This window comes from Euphorbia lathyris, chromosome 8 (genome assembly GCF_963576675.1).
Source record: "Euphorbia lathyris chromosome 8, ddEupLath1.1, whole genome shotgun sequence".
In the NCBI taxonomy this organism is placed as follows: domain Eukaryota; kingdom Viridiplantae; phylum Streptophyta; class Magnoliopsida; order Malpighiales; family Euphorbiaceae; genus Euphorbia; species Euphorbia lathyris.
Window position 1 is genome coordinate 1,087,775 of NC_088917.1, and position 15,669 is coordinate 1,103,443.

The following is a 15,669-nucleotide window of genomic DNA, read 5'->3' on the forward strand; positions in this document are numbered from 1 at the left end:
TTAATTCTATTATTAAATCACACAAAATATGAATTTGTATAGAATAAGGAACAAAATATATGTATTTTATAATAATATCTGAAATTGACTCAACTTGCGAATTTTAGAAGGAAAATTGCTCTTGGTTGCCAACATTAGAGATAAAATGGATAAATTACACCCGTGGGCACTGGATTTTACCCATTTTAACATTGTGGCTACTGAATTTCAATTCTTAATGGTATGACCACTAAACTTAATATCGGTGGCCACTCAACGCCTCAAAACAATCGTTGACGGCCTCAAAATAAAAATTTCGAAGAGTTAATGATATTTTGAGAAATTTTAATTTTTGAAAATTTTCATTTTGAGGTCATTTAGATGGTGTTTGATTGTGAGAGAAAGTGAATTTTTATAAAGAGAAAGCTCCAAAAAAAATGTGGTTTTCATGGTAATCTGAACAACTTTAATTCTTGAATATTTTCATTTTGAAATCGTTAACAGTCATTTTGAGAAGTTAGTTAAAGTTGTGTGGCTAACGATGTTAAAACGTGTAAAGTTCTGTGGATATACCGATCATTTTGTGGTTAAATGCACAATTGGTCACTAAACTTACACAGTTGTCTCAAAATGGTGACTCAACTTCAATTTCTCTCAATAAAATCACTCAACTTTGAGTTTTATCTCAATTAGGTCACTTTAGCGATTTCAGTAATTAAAAGGTATCAAAATGATGACATTAGTGACACGTCAATACGAGTCAATTCAGATTTCTAACCGAAAAAACATATGATATCTACGTATGCGCCACCTGGTCGTCATGTATCGGTTATTGTTATGAAAAAACAAAAAATTTAATTTTTTTCATACAAATAACCGACACGTGGCTGTCACATGTCGTTTCGATCAGAAATCTGAGTTGACTTGTTCTGACATGCCAACCATGACATCATTATGATGCCTTTTAACCATTAAATCGTTGAAGATACCTAATTGAGACAAAATTCAAAGTTGGATGATTTTATTAAGACAAATTGAAATCATTTTGAGATAACAATATAAGTTCAGTGACCAATGGTGCATTTAATTAGATCATTTTGAGGAGTATTTTTTGCACCTTATCTTATAAAGAAAGGGTTAAATGCACCATTGGTCACTAAACTTACATGGTTATCTCAAAATGGTCATTCAACTTCAATTTGTGCAATAAAATCACTCAACTTTGAATTTTGTCTCAATTAGGTCACTATGACGATTTCACTGATTAAAAACATCGGAATGATAATATAAGCGATACGTCAATATGAGACAACTCTTATTTCTAACTGAAATACACATGGCATCCACATATGCGTCACCTGGCTATCATGTGTTGATTATTTTTATGAAAAAACTAAAATTTAGTTTTTTTCATAAAAATACCCGACATGTGGCTATCACATTTCGTTTCGGCCAGAGATTTGAGTTAACTCATATTGACGTATCACTCATGTCATTGTGTTTTAACTACTAAAATCAACAAAGCGACCTAATTGAGATAAAATTCAAAATTGAATAATTTTATTAAAATAAATTGATATCATTTTGAGATAACAATATAAATTCAGTGACCAATGATGCATTTAACGTGATCATTTTTTGCACCTTATCCCAACGAAGTAGTGCAATTTGGAACAGAAACTGGAATATACCATTCCTAGTAAGAGAGACATATTAATACGCAATCAACACAGATAATCTCTCTCTATCCAAACATGAACTTAATACCTTTCTTCCAGACATTTTTCCCGCATCGATTCCCTTCTCTAGGGGACCTCTCTGGGTCGATTTTACTTCATCTTCATCTGATTCATCAACCATTTTTAAGGTATTTCTTTATTCTCTTACAAATTATTCCTTACCCCTTTTCTAATATGCTCTATTACCATGCTTAGCTTATCTAAAAACCCTGTTAAAAGGTTTTTGCTCTTTCTTTTGATTTTGCCATGTTTTTTAGATTTCTCTGCTCGATGTTGATGATATGAAGTTAAGTTTGCTACTTGCTGTGTCATATTGTTAGACTTAAGGGTAAAAATGACTGCCAGTTTAGTACAAATTGAAGTTTAGGTATCAATTCAGTCTGGAAATTGGTAAAAATTGATAAATTATACCAAAATCAATCAGTTTTAGTACCTAAAAGTTTGTCAAATTTGGTTAATTTGTTAAGTTTTGTCAAATTCGGGACTGAGTTGATGGTCAATTTAGCCTAAATTGAAGTTTAGATATCAATTCAGTCCGAAGTTCTCAAAAATTGAGAAATTAGTCTAAAAGCAATCAGTTTTAATACCGAAAGTTCGTCAAATTTGAGTTAATTTGTCAAGTTTTGACGACTTCGGGACTGAATTGATGTTTAAACTTCTATTTGGACTAAATTAACCATGCCTGCCAATTTCAGGGGCCATTTTTAAGGTATTTATTTATTCTCTTACAAAATATTCCTTACCCCTTTTCTAATATGCTCTATAACAATGCTTAGCTTATCTCAAACCCCTGTTAAAAGTTTTGGTCTTTCTTTTGATTTTGCCATATTTTTTAGATTTTTCTGCTCGATTTTGATGATATGAAGTTGCTGGGTTTTTTGGTGGGGGTGATATAAGGCCATAAGGGGAATTAACTGTGAATTTGGTCCCTAAAATTGATATACAGGTTCAGTTTAGCCTAAATCCGAGTTTGGGTATCGAACTCAGTCCTGAAGTTGGTACAAACTAGGCCAAATTTAACAAATTTTGAGGTATTGAAATTGATTGAATTTAGGCTAATTTGTCAAATTCATGGCCGAGTTGATACCTAAATTTCGATTTGGACTAAATGAACTTGTGTGTCAACTTCAAGGGCCAAATTGGCTCTTAATCTGACATAAGGGAATCAATTTATGAAGTTGAGTTGCTACTTGCTGTGTCTTATTGTTATCTACTGCCCGGCTGAGCTGTGAATTGTCACGGGGCCAGGTCTGAGTCAGTTGTGGCGCCTTGGCTTCACTCAAGTCTCGGTCAGCCAACTCCTACCGAAGGAGTCTATCCCTTTAAGCATCCTGTCAATACGTCTGTCGGTATTCCGTCTTATAGGGTCTTTCTGTGGTCAAACCTCGTCCTAGAATGGGCACGTACTATGGACTCTCGCCGGTCCTATAGTGTCCATAGAGTTTCCCTCTATGGAGACATCCGCATCCCTTCACGAAAGACGTATGCCTGACTCTCCTGTCCCTAGTGGACGAGGATGGATCGCTTAATCCAATTCCGACTACTGACCCAGGGGTGGCGGAGATCCAACACGAGGATAGTCCTTGTCTCCTATAGTGTCGCTTATACCAACTTGGCCTCTACCACCAATGTACATTGATATGTCTCATTCGCCACTCGATGTCAAAGCCTTCTCGTAGCTTTGCCATTGCTTGGGGTTGAGTTTGCCTATTGTCAAACTCCCCCTTACACGAATCAGATTGTTGCCTCAACTTTAGGGTTTGTTACGGTGAAAATTGGTAACTAGCTAAAGTTATCTTCTTTGATTCTTCATAAGTAGTGATATAGGATTGTTTAGCTATTCTCTCTTAATGAGGGTAATTTATATGGATGTAAACGAGCCTAGTGGCTTTGCGTTCGGCTCGATAAAAGCTCAACGGTGTTCAGTTGGATTTATGCGTTCAGTTCAATTTATAAATGAGACGAGCTTGAACATGACATAATGCAGGTCGAAAGCAATGACAGATCTACCCCGGGTTTTGGGAGGCTCCGATGCACGGCTGCTGGCTCCACCTTTGAGTAGCGCCAGTTTCGGCCCTAGCAGTCCCGCTAATTTTGGTTAATATTGGTGTAATTTTAGTACTAATTCAATATTTAAGTTGTTGAATTGGTTTAAGATGGATCTTTTAATGTAAGAAGTCAAGAGTTCAAATCCCATGACATTTCATATTTCTACTACTTCTTAGGCCAGAAATTTTTTTATTAGCTTTAACGGGTTGAACTTTAGAAAATTGCATCCAACTCCATAAAGCGGATTTCGACATTGGCCGCAAGGTTAAAATCAGCCCCCCAGATGTAGATTCCGGATTCCACCACTGGTTTTGCACTCTTACCGGCGAGGATTGATATTGAGCTGTAGTTATGTAGGGTATGTGCAACACACTTTTTCTTCTTTTCGTTTTCCTTTACATCCAGGGGCAGCACTCCGGGGCTCCGGCTCCTTCGGCCGCTGGCTCCACCCTTGAGTTGTATTAGTTCGATCCTTGATAGTCCCGTTAACTTTAGTTTATGTTGACGTATTTGTATTGTAATTTCAATATTTTAAGATGGTTGAGTTGGTTATTACAAGAGGTTTTGAGTTCAATACGATGAAAATTTAAGGTGGTGGAGGCCAAAAATTTTTTGCCAAGCCATAACGGGCAGGACTTCAGAAAAATTTCTCTAACTCTATAAATCTAACTCCGACACCTACGGTGCGGCTAAAATTAGCCCCCATATATAAATCCGTGTCTTCGCCACTGTAAACAAATAAATATTGGGGGAAAATATATTATCTCCAAATATCAAACAATGAAGGTTACACACGTATTTATACAAGAGGGGTCCGGCTAACCCTAGCCGACTCCTACGTGGAATAGAATTAAGACTCCCTATACAAGTCTAAGTCTTACCAGTTTACTTCCTATACATTTGGAAATCGATTTTTATTTTATATAAGTCTTAGCTTTAATCGTGTCTGTTCTATGTTACTAGTGGTTCGATATATTTCGACTACAAATCAAACTGTCGATGTTTTTACCAAACCGTTGGCAAGGGGGCGTTTTCAGTTTCTTAAAGATAAGCTTACAGTTCGTGTCCGACCTGTATATAATTGTATAGAAAGTAAACTGTTAAGACTTAGACTTCTATAGGGAGTTTTAGACATGACTTAAGACTTGTATAAGGAGTCTTAATCCTATTCGACATAGGAGTCGGCTAGGGTTAGCCGGACCCCTCTTGTATAAATAACTCGAGATAATATATTTTCCCGCAATATTTATTTATTGGCTTAATACGTCATTAGCTCCTTGAACTTGTCCAAAAAGTTTGATTGATCATCTGAACTTTCAAAGTGTCCCGATAGGCCTATGAACTTGCATAAAATGTTCAGTTAGCCCCCTGAACTTGCGTAAAATGTAATTAATTGGTCACTCGGTTGTAAAAAAAGTAAGTTAAATGCAGAAGATGTATTTCACCCATCTTAGAATGTTATTACATAATTGAAAAATAGATTAAAAATGAAGTTATTACTTGCTTAAGTATAAAACTTGTTTTCTCTAATATTAGAACCTCATACCCCGATCTTGGTCTGTAACACCCTGGTCCAATACCATGTAGATATTGTCCGCTTTGGCTCAAATCCAACACATTGGGCCTCACGGCTTTAAAACGCGTCTGCATGTATTGGATTCATGCCTTACTAATAAGTCTCAATCACTCCCTGTCCATTTCCGATGTGGGATTCAGTTCATTCTTGCCCCATTACCATCCCTTAGGGCCGCTCTTTGCTTAGGCCTTCTACCCCGACGCCACCCACTCCGGACCGGGTCGTTACATGGTCGTGTTATTTTTTTTTTAAAGATGCGTGCAATACATCTTCTGCATTTAACTTACTTTTTTGCAACCGAGTGATCAATTGATTACATTTTGCACAAGTTCAGAGGACTAATTGAACATTTTATGCAAGTTCAGGGGCTATCGAGACACTATGAAAGTTCAGGGGCCAATCAAGTTTTTTGGAGAAGTTCGGGAGGGCAAATGATGTATTAAGCCTTTCGTTTTCCTTTACATCGCCATGATAGTGAGCACTGAGCACAGAATTAGCATTAGATTCCTATAAGCAAGTGGTTACTATAGCCATAGCTTCTTCTTAAAGCTTTGAGTTTTTTCATGAAGAACCTTACCAGGTTCATTGAATGTCTTCTGTTATTTTGAAACTTTGTACACAATTTTGAAAATTGAAAGATTTCCCCAAATATTCTGAGATTCTTTCTGTGAATGACACACCTCTATATATGGTTTCAGGAAAAGCGTATAAAAAGGAAGGATTCACTTGTTTCTATTCAGTACAATGGAAGAGCTTAATTCTCAATCGGAGACCTCTGAGAGCAGAGACTTTTTCACAATCTTAGCATCTCGAGGGGTTGATTTCCTTCTTTCTGCTGAGGATAAGGTAACAATGCTTCTCTTCATTTCATATTGCTGGTAGTTAGCATACTGAATCTATTAAATTCAGTTTTTCGGTTCAGTTTTCTTGATACTTCGATTCGGCATTGGTTTTTGTTTTAGATGCATTCAGTTTTTTTTTTTGCACTTCGATTTGGGATTGGTTTTAGTTTTAGGTGCATTTCGGTACTCAGTTCGGTTCAACAAAAAAATATAAAAAAAACCTAACCACATTGAATTACACGTATTCTACATTATTATTGTTATTTAATTTAATAGTTTAATTTTTTTTTATTGTTGTTAAGATGATAAGCAATTAGATATATTTTGAAAGTATTTCAATTTTTTTTGTTTAGGTAAATTTAACGAGAAAATATAGTGATTTTTACTTGGTATTCAGTTTTTTCGATTCGAATTGTTGGGACATAATTTTTATTAAAATAAATAAAAAGAGATAACAATGTCAGATCTTAATATAAGATCTATGGTTGGGCCTCAACTATCAGCTCGAGCTTTTAGTTCAATCGGTTCCATGACATGGTATCAGAGTCTCTTGCACCAAACGGTCGAGTGGTTGATTAAAACAGTTGCATCATTTAATACTTTCGGCATTTATAATATTTAATACTTAAAATTTAGTATTTATTTTTGTGTAAAGTCCAAAAAAGCCCATGTGCTTTCACTTTTTGTCAAACTGGTATCTAAATTTATTTTATCCAAATGGGGACTGAGGTTTTCAGCACATAAATTTAATTTTCAATTTTATCAAACATCACATTCTGTATGCTTATTTCAGGTGCCCTTATCGTCATGTGATGGGAAGATAATTTGCCTTTTCTTCTCGGCTAACTGGTGCCGACCCTGTAAGACGTTTGCCCCTCAGCTTGTACAACTTTATAATAGCCTAAAAGGTGACGATAAAAAGCTCGAGATTGTTTTTGTATCATTTGATCGCGACGAGGAAGGATTCAACGAACACTTCAAATGTATGCCATGGCTTGCAGTTCCGTTTGATGTGGATTTACACAGACAATTAAGCAACGTCTATTGCGTCCACCGCATTCCGTCGATTCTTTCGTTGGGTCCGGATGGAATTCGGATTGAAGACGATCTTATTGAGATGATAGAAGATTATGGTTCCGAAGCATTTCCTTTCACACGAAAGCGAAGAGAAGAACTGAGGGCTATTGACGAGGTAAAACGCCAAGGCGGGAGATTAGAAGAGCTTTTGGCACGCCGTGGGCGGGATTATGTCATATCTAGAAATTCCACGAAGGTAATTTAGTTTAGGGTTAATTTCAAATTAAAATATGTGGTTACATGTTTTTGCAGATTGTTATTTGTTTTTTTTTATTACAAATTGATTCGTGTGGTTTGAAAATTTTTCATTTTTTGTTGACTTTGCCAAATTTGGCAGATAACGATCTCAAAATGAAAATTTTCAAGAATTAATATTGTTTAGTATCATATTTACTATGAAACCAAATTTTTTATTTTTCAAAATCATCATTTTTTGAGTTCTCTCTCTAAACATTAACTTTCTCTCTTGTAAAAAAACAACACCTGAATAACCTCAAACCTAAAAAGTTGACGAATTAAAATTTCTTAAAACATCGTTTAATTCTTAAAAATTTTCATTTTTAGATTGTTATCGGTCAAATTTGGCAAAGTCACTAAAAATGAAAATTTTACAAACCACAGGCACCGATCTGCCAAAACATGTAACCACAAGGTTTAATTTGAAATCAACCCTTTAGTTTAATAATCTATTGTTCTCTACAATTAGGCTTAAAACATCATTCGCGGTCTGAACATGTCCCGAAAGGTTGATCAACTGAATTTTCAAAGTGTCCTGATAGTCCTTCAACTTGCTTAAAATGTAGTCAGTAGAATTTGTGTATGCATCTTGGAAAAGTCAAACAAATTAACACGTCGGATTTAGAATGACATGTAGGAAAAGAAGAAAGAAGGTTTATTATTTTCTCACTGTGAAAGCAGTCATAACTTTGTGAATCATGTAATAACATTGTTTACGTTTGGTTATGTTTTAATATATTGGATTTTACCGTTAAAAATAAAATAATTAACCATGTTTCCTTTTTTTTATGTGTCACTCCAAGTCCAATATGTCGCTTACGTGTCAATTCATTTGAATTTTCCAAGGCACGTGCAACACACTTTCCGCATGCAGTTTACTTTTTTTTTTTGTGCAGCCAATGGATTAATTGACTTCATTTTAAGCAAGTTAAGGGGCTATCATGATATTTTAAACAAGTTGAACGGGCTAACGGAATGCTTTAAAAGTTTAAGGGGGCAACCAAACTTTTTGGACAAGTTCAGAGGCGGATGATCTATTAAGTCATTATATTACTAATCTAAAAAAAAGGCTTAATACATCTTTATCCTGTGTATATGTCCAAAAAGTCAACTGCATGTTGATACTTTAAAAAGGTTTTATTTACCCCTATAAACTTGCTTAAATTGATTTATTGACTCTCTGAAAGATACCTATTATTCTGTGAACTTTTCTTAAAGTGATCTATTAGCCCTCTCAACTTGCTTAAACGATACACATTTTAATCTTTTTAAAATCTTTTCTTACTTCGCCACGTGAATTTAGGGTTTAATAGATCACTTTAGAAAACTCCAGGGAGTAAATAAAATATTTTAAAAATATAACGGATAGTTGACTTTTTTAGACAACAGAAAAAAATGATTTTTTCTGTTTGAAATCTATGATGCAGATGTTAGTATCTGAACTTGTTGGGAAGATAATAGGACTGTATTTCGGTGCGCATTGGTGTCCGCCTAGCCGCGCCTTCACGTCCCAACTCATCGAAGTCTACAATGAGCTAAGAGCCACAAAAGACGGATGTTTGGAGATTATTTTAGTTTCAACAGATAGAGACATTAAAGAATTTAATACTAACCTAAGTAACATGCCGTGGCTTGCAATTCCGTACGAGGACACGACACGACGAAAAGACCTATGTAGGATCTTTAACATTAAAGGAATTCCGACTCTAGTGATCATCGGGGAGGACGGGAAGACGAGAAGCAGGGATGCACGGGGCATGATTTCGTCGTATGGTGCTAATGCTTTCCCGTTCACCAAGCAGAGGGTTTCGGAGATAGAAGCCGCCCTGAAAAGGGAAGGTGATGCATTGCCGCGGCACGTGAAGGATATTAAACATGAACATTTGTTGAAATTAGATATGGCGAAAGCTTATGTTTGTGATTGTTGTAAAAGGCAAGGGAAGTTCTGGACGTTCTCGTGTGATGTTTGTGATTACGATCTTCATCCTGGTTGTGTTGAAGAATCGTGTATAGTCTTTGGTAGGAGATGTTGATACTACTACTACTATTACTGCTACATGACAGTTTCTATTTTTGTTTTATATTTTTCCTTTAAATAGATGTATAATATATAGTAAACCTTAAAAAGAGATTTATATAATTTATATAATGAAATACACTATAATGACTTATATATATAATAGAGAAAAGCGAGTATCTTATTTTTGCCCTTAAAAAATATATAATATAAAGTAAACCTTAAAAAAGACATTATACACATGACAGTTTCTATTTTTGTTTTATATTTTTCCTTTAAAAAGATGCATAATATATAGTAAACCTTAAAAAGAGATTTATATAATTTATATAATGAAATACACTATAATGACTTATATATATAATAGAGAAAAGTGAGTATCTTATTTTTGCCCTTAAAAAATATATAATATAAAGTAAACCTTAAAAAAGACATTATATATATATATATATATAAAAGAGGAAATTACACCTAAAATCCTATATTAAAGGAATTCTAGCTTTAGTGATTATCGAGGAGGATGAGAAGACGAGAAGTAGGGATGCGCGAGGCATGATTTCATCGTATGGTGCTAAAGCTTTCCTGTTCATTGAGGAGAGGGTTTCGGAGATAGAAGCCGCCTTGAAAAGGGAAGGAGATGTAACGACCCGGTCCGGAGTGGGTGGCACTGGGGTAAGAAGGCCTGAGCAAGGAGCGGTCCTAAAGGATGGCGATGGGGACAAGAATGAACTGAATCCCACATCGGAAATGGAGAGGGAGTGATTGGGGCTTATTAGTAAGATGTGAATCCAATACATGCAGACGCGTTTTAAATCCGTGAGGCCCAATGTGTTGGAATTGGACCAAAGCGAACAATATCTACATGGTATTGGATCAGGTGTTGGTCCCATATAACATTGCAAGTATAGTTCCAAGGGGGGGGGGGGGGGTTAGGAACTATTTAAACTTTTTTAGATTCTTAGGGCAGACTTCTTTTCTTAAGAGAAAAGGTTTTAACAGCGGCGCTGAGTAATCAGTAAGATACTGGCTTAGTCAACTGGTGACTAGGTCAGTTTCTTGACTTGAGTCAGGAGATAGCACTTTAAGTCTATTCCTGAGCTCAGATGTTCGATGCGCACAACTCAGTTTGACCTCTTTACTTGGTCAATTTTTGGTTATTTAAGCAAGCAATATATATAAGGAGTTTAAGGTAAGAAATACGTTACTTAGCAGATTTATCCAGGTTCGGCTTCTTCTAAGCCTACGTCCTGTCCCCGGAACACGTTCCGAGATTTCGAATCCTCTACTGAGCTCTTTAAAGGTAGAGCCTCAAACCTTTTACAATCTTAGCAACTGAGTATAACAAGAGTACCTTCCTCTATACCTCTACTCAATCCTAATCTCTCGCTGAGTACTATAACCGAGTACTCAGCCTCTCCTTTCTAATCTCTAAAAATGATAAGTGTTTGTCCTAAACAATGATTGCTAAGACACCTTAGATGATTGAATAATCACTCTAGACTTTTACACAAAGATATGAAATGTAGTGTAAGATTTGCTTTGCTTTTTGCTTGCAGAACTTGCGTAGAGATTTTGGTCAGCATAATGACTTGATCAAGTTCTGTGGTGAATGAAGCTTCTGATGGCACTATTTATAGAGACGTCTTGAGGCATCGGTCATTTCGAATTTCGAAATAACCGTTGGAGGGAAACGGCTTCCTGTCGTTGTCATCCTGACTTGCTCAGAGCTCTCGGCCAATCAGATTTGAGTATCTTCTGTCCTCGGTCAGCTTTTGGTTAGCTCGGCAGAATGTCTCTCCTTTTATGGTAAAGTCAACTGGACAGCATACTGTGTCGTCTGAACTTTACCCAAAGTGGAAACTCTTTGTCTAGAAGTTTTCCTTGGCCAGCTGCTGTCTTGTACGCTTTGTCGAATCAACTCAGCAGCTTCGTTCCGAAGTTGTTCCTTGAAGGTCTTCTAGATCCTTCTTCCGCTGAGCTGCGTTTTGTCCATAACGACAACGTTTTGACAAATGCGGGTCGAGTTGTATTGAACCGTTTGACTTGAGCTTTGACTCTTGCATTGGGCTTTGGCCTTTTAATCCTTATGTCTTATAAACAATTTAACTCAACATTGAACAAACACATTAGTAGAATAAATCAAAGCATTTAAACTTAGTGTGTTTAGAATATGTTTTTAATTATACTTAAACAATTTTGTCAAATCAAAATTATGTGGAAAGGTGTTTCAACAAACTCCCCCATTTTGATGTTGGCAAAACTATTCAGCGAGGAACTCAGTATTGAGCTCCCCCATGATAGTTGACCTATTATAACTTAGCAAACTCCCCCGTAAGGGTTGAGCTACTGACTTAGTTTTACTCTAAACATTTAAAGGTTTAATCGAGTAAGTCTAAGGTCAGTTTTCAGATATAGGTCAGCTCATTGAACATATTCTATTTTACTCAGTGTTAAAGCGGAAGGTTTTATCATTCAGAGGGCGCTGAGTAATTTGTTGTTCAATGAGTTTTATAAGGCAATGTTTTATAAACATATAGGTCAGTGTCAAACATGTTATCAGCATTTGGTTCAATAAATTTTATAAGCCTTTAAACATAGCTGATTTAATTGAAGATACATAATAACATAATACACAACATCGTATAAAAATAATTCATAACTCAGAGTTTGAACAGAAGATGCAAGTATTGATATTTAATATAGGTAGTCAGTGTTTACAAACAAAAGTTCAAGACAGGCATAGAGACTACATACTTAGCCTATACTGAGCTAGCCTATATCTATTTCTTTTTCTTCTGTTTGGACTGACTAAACTCATGTTGTGTTCTCGCTTGTGTTTTCTCCCCCGTTTTGTCAGCATCGGGAGGAGGAATCCTAAAGCTGTCGGTTAAGACGGCCCTGGTCAGTTCTGTGGACAGCGCTTTAAGTCTGTCAGCGCTTTCATTGACACCATTAAAGATAGCCACTCCATTATCTGAGACCTCGGCGGGTATGTTAAGCTCAGCAGCGCTGATCATGCTAACTGTGAAGGCTTCAGCTTTGCCTATCCATGTAAGTGCATCTGTCATTCCAGCAATGACTTGATGGAATGTTTTGAGTAAGTAGGTGTCATAGTATTGACGCTGAACATTGCTATGACGGATGTGATTGAAGGTTTGTCTGGTGATGGACAGCATTTCATTTTGTTTCATAGCGTCAGTATCCATCTCTTGCTTGTTCAGATTCAGCAATCGAACAGCCTCACCAATTTGCTCTACGGAGCACTGGGAATAAGAAACCATTTGCTCATTGGTTTTGAGTTGCTCGGTGTGAAGCTGAGCAAAGAGCATCTTTACTTCATCAGAAGTTGCATAGCGTGAGTTTGCAGCTGACAAGGTCTGAACTTGTTGTTGTAGAACGTTTAAGTGTTGAACAGTTGTCAGCTGGATCTCAGCCAGCTTTGCAATGGAATCCTGCTTAGCTTGCTGTGCTTGAAAAGTAATGATGACATTCAGCAAATCCTTGAATCCCTTAACTTCGTTGAGAAGCTGAGTGACTTGGGAAAGCTGAGTAGTCTCAATAGTGGAAGACCCAGCAGCAGGAGGAGTGACTTGTTGAAGGTCTTTGATCAAAGCTTGCACTGAGTCGATTATTCTTTTGCCAGACTCAGTGGCATTTAGGTAACTTTGAGAGCCTTCAGTGACATCAGTATGACCGGTGGGAAGAGGAGTCAGGGAAATGACGTGGTCAGTGACTGGTAGTGTGGTTCCAATCTGCACTTGAGGTTCTGGTAGAACTGATTGATCGGTAGATATGTTAATTGGAGAAGTAGAAATTCAAATACTGTCAGTGCAGACGGGGGCAGAGATGTTAGGAGTGAACACAATACTTGGATGGACAGTAATCGGCTCAACTTGACTTGTTGAGTTGGCGGAAGCATTTAAGTCGGCATGTTCCTTTTGGGAAGAAACAGAGGCTTGCTTTTCGATAGATGCCGATGTAGTCGAAGGTGGTTGTCTTTTGAAAAATTTCAGTTTAACTGCAGAAGGGTCCTGGGTTGGCTTCTGAATAACGAAGTCAGGAAGAGTTGGTTGTGGAACAGGAATGTCACTGACTGTCTTCTGACTTGCCTTAACCAATCTTCTTTTGCGAGGAGGATTGTCAGCCAGAATAGATTCGCCTGAGTGAGATGGAGAAGTTTCTTCTTGTTCAGCGTTAAGCTGGTCAGTTTGCTCATGTACTTGATCAACATTGTGTTGGTCATGTTCTTGTTCTTCTCTAGCAGCCAACTCAGTATTGGGTTGCTCAGCTTCAACCTCACTGGTTGTCTCCTCATAATCCTCAGCGTCATCTTGACCGCTGGCCTCTTCTTTTTCATCATCTTCTGAACTTTCACCATCTAGTTCTTCCTCAACTTGTGCAATGAACTGGTCGTCCAGATGCACCTCTTCTTCTTGTTTCTCAGTTACAGTTCCTAGACAGTGTGTAGTGAGAGTCACCAGGCACAACAATGTCAGTAGGGATAGCATTAATGGGAGTCAGTGTAGAAGACTTTTGCTTCTTTTGAGGCTGAACGTCAGCATCAGTTCTGTCCTCAGTTTCAGGCTCATCTTGCCTGCTCCTTTTCTCAGCCGACTTAGGTTTCTCCTGACCTGGTTCAGCAACTGACTTAGGCTTCTTTGCCTTAGGCTCAGCTTTCTTTGAAGTGGTCTCAACAGCTTTCCTCTTGCGGGAAGCTGGAGCCTTAGTTCTTCTCCCTTTCTTCGGGACAGCTGTTTCCTCAGCTTGTTGTTCATCAGCAGCAGCAGTTTTTCCTTTCTTCAGAGGTTGAGAGAACTTTAAAGCCCTCAGCGAGGCTGCTATGATTTCAGATCCTCTAGCTTTAACTTCATCAGTTAGGTCTATCTGATGATCAATGAGGATCCTGGTGATGAGCGATCCCAGCCTTAGAGTTCTGATACTTCTTAGGAAGCCAGCAATGAGGAATACTGGCATGTTGATTGGCTTATATGTCAGCATATGCCATATAAAGCATTGCTCGAAGTTCGTAGCTGAGGTGGTGCAGTTGATCTTGGGGTAGATGAAGTAACTCAGCAGATAGTGAGCCATCTTTTGGTGCTGACCCATAGAGGAACTAGATACTTCTCCTGAGTGGCCTTCAGGTTTACAGAAGTTGACTATGTACCCAGTTTTGTCCTGATCTCCAGATCTTCTCAGCTTTGCTCCTTCATTTTTCAACTTCAGCAAGTTTGCCAGATAGTCAGGATTGTTGAAGATAGTCTTTTCTCTTACCACAGTTACCAGACAGTCCTGGTTGTCATCAGCAACACGGAGGTTGTGGTAGAACTCCCTTACGAGGTCAGGATAAGTGTGATCCCTAATGGAGAACAGCTCGGTCCATCCATTTTACGATATCCATTCGCAGAAGGGTTGCTCGGAGGTTACGAAGGCCTCAGACACCCATCGCGAGAAATCTACTTTCCATTCGGTAATGTTGCCGAAAACCTTAGTATAGGTTCTGGCTTTGGTCGGTTTTTCTTTGGAAGAAGTGGCTTGCCCAGTTTTTCCTTTACTCGGTGTAGTGACCTTGTCAGTTTTAGGGTGACCGGCACCGGAGATGTTGACGGAAACTTGAGTCATAATCTCAGAACAAGTTTGGGAAGCTTTGAGAGTTTTTAGAGAGAAAGCTTTTGCCTTAGAATTCAATAGGTGTAAAGAAGATAAAGAATGGGGATTTACCCATTATTTATAGCGGTGAAGTGTGGATCTTATCGAATCCATGTGTCAGTTTTGCCTTGGGATTGTCAACCGACAAAAATCCTGGCTTTTATGACACATTCGGCGCATACGTCATCCTAGGTGGCTATTCGCGTGCTTAAGCATTAAGTACACCGGATCTAACACTCAGCGTTTAGAATACTAAGCGTTTTGGATTCTAAGTGGTCAGTAGTATATGAAAGGATGATTTCTCAGTTTAAGATTTACTACTCGGTGTGCATATTGACTTAGTATGGATGTGTATTTTATGTTAAGTGCTCAGCATAACAATCACTCAGCATGCATTTGTGTAAATCATTCAGCATAGTAATTCACTCAGCATAAATTTTCATTTTAGAACAGAAAATTACTGAAGAGGATTAAACATACCAATGGCTTCTCTCAGTATGCTGAACT

General features: G+C 37.5%; 1 protein-coding gene across 5 annotated transcripts; it reads left to right on the plus strand.

The window, feature by feature from the left end:
- The first annotated feature begins 1,707 nt into the window (after positions 1–1,707).
- LOC136202894 (probable nucleoredoxin 3) lies at positions 1,708–9,580 on the plus strand. 5 transcript variants are annotated; one of them, XM_065993868.1, is made up of 5 exons: positions 1,714–1,846; positions 3,706–4,125; positions 6,042–6,189; positions 6,979–7,458; positions 8,927–9,580. In XM_065993868.1, exons 3-5 carry the CDS (start codon positions 6,088–6,090, stop codon positions 9,530–9,532), a joined length of 1,188 nt encoding a protein of 395 aa, XP_065849940.1. In that variant the 5' UTR covers positions 1,714–1,846; positions 3,706–4,125; positions 6,042–6,087; the 3' UTR covers positions 9,533–9,580. The 5 variants fall into 5 exon arrangements, with proteins under 5 accessions (XP_065849938.1, XP_065849940.1, XP_065849936.1 ...); XM_065993864.1 differs by lacking the exon at positions 3,706–4,125 and adding an exon at positions 5,709–5,923; XM_065993867.1 differs by lacking the exon at positions 3,706–4,125 and adding an exon at positions 5,709–5,817.
- The last annotated feature ends 6,089 nt before the right edge of the window (positions 9,581–15,669 follow it).

Bases quoted from the DNA above. Each gene is read 5' to 3' on its own strand.
- LOC136202894 (XM_065993866.1), top strand. From the start codon at position 6,088: ATGGAAGAGCTTAATTCTCAATCGGAGACCTCTGAGAGCAGAGACTTT. The intron at 6,190-6,978 runs GTAACAATGCTT...TGCTTATTTCAG, and splicing joins TTCTTTCTGCTGAGGATAAG to GTGCCCTTATCGTCATGTGA. The intron at 7,459-8,926 runs GTAATTTAGTTT...TCTATGATGCAG, and splicing joins TATCTAGAAATTCCACGAAG to ATGTTAGTATCTGAACTTGT.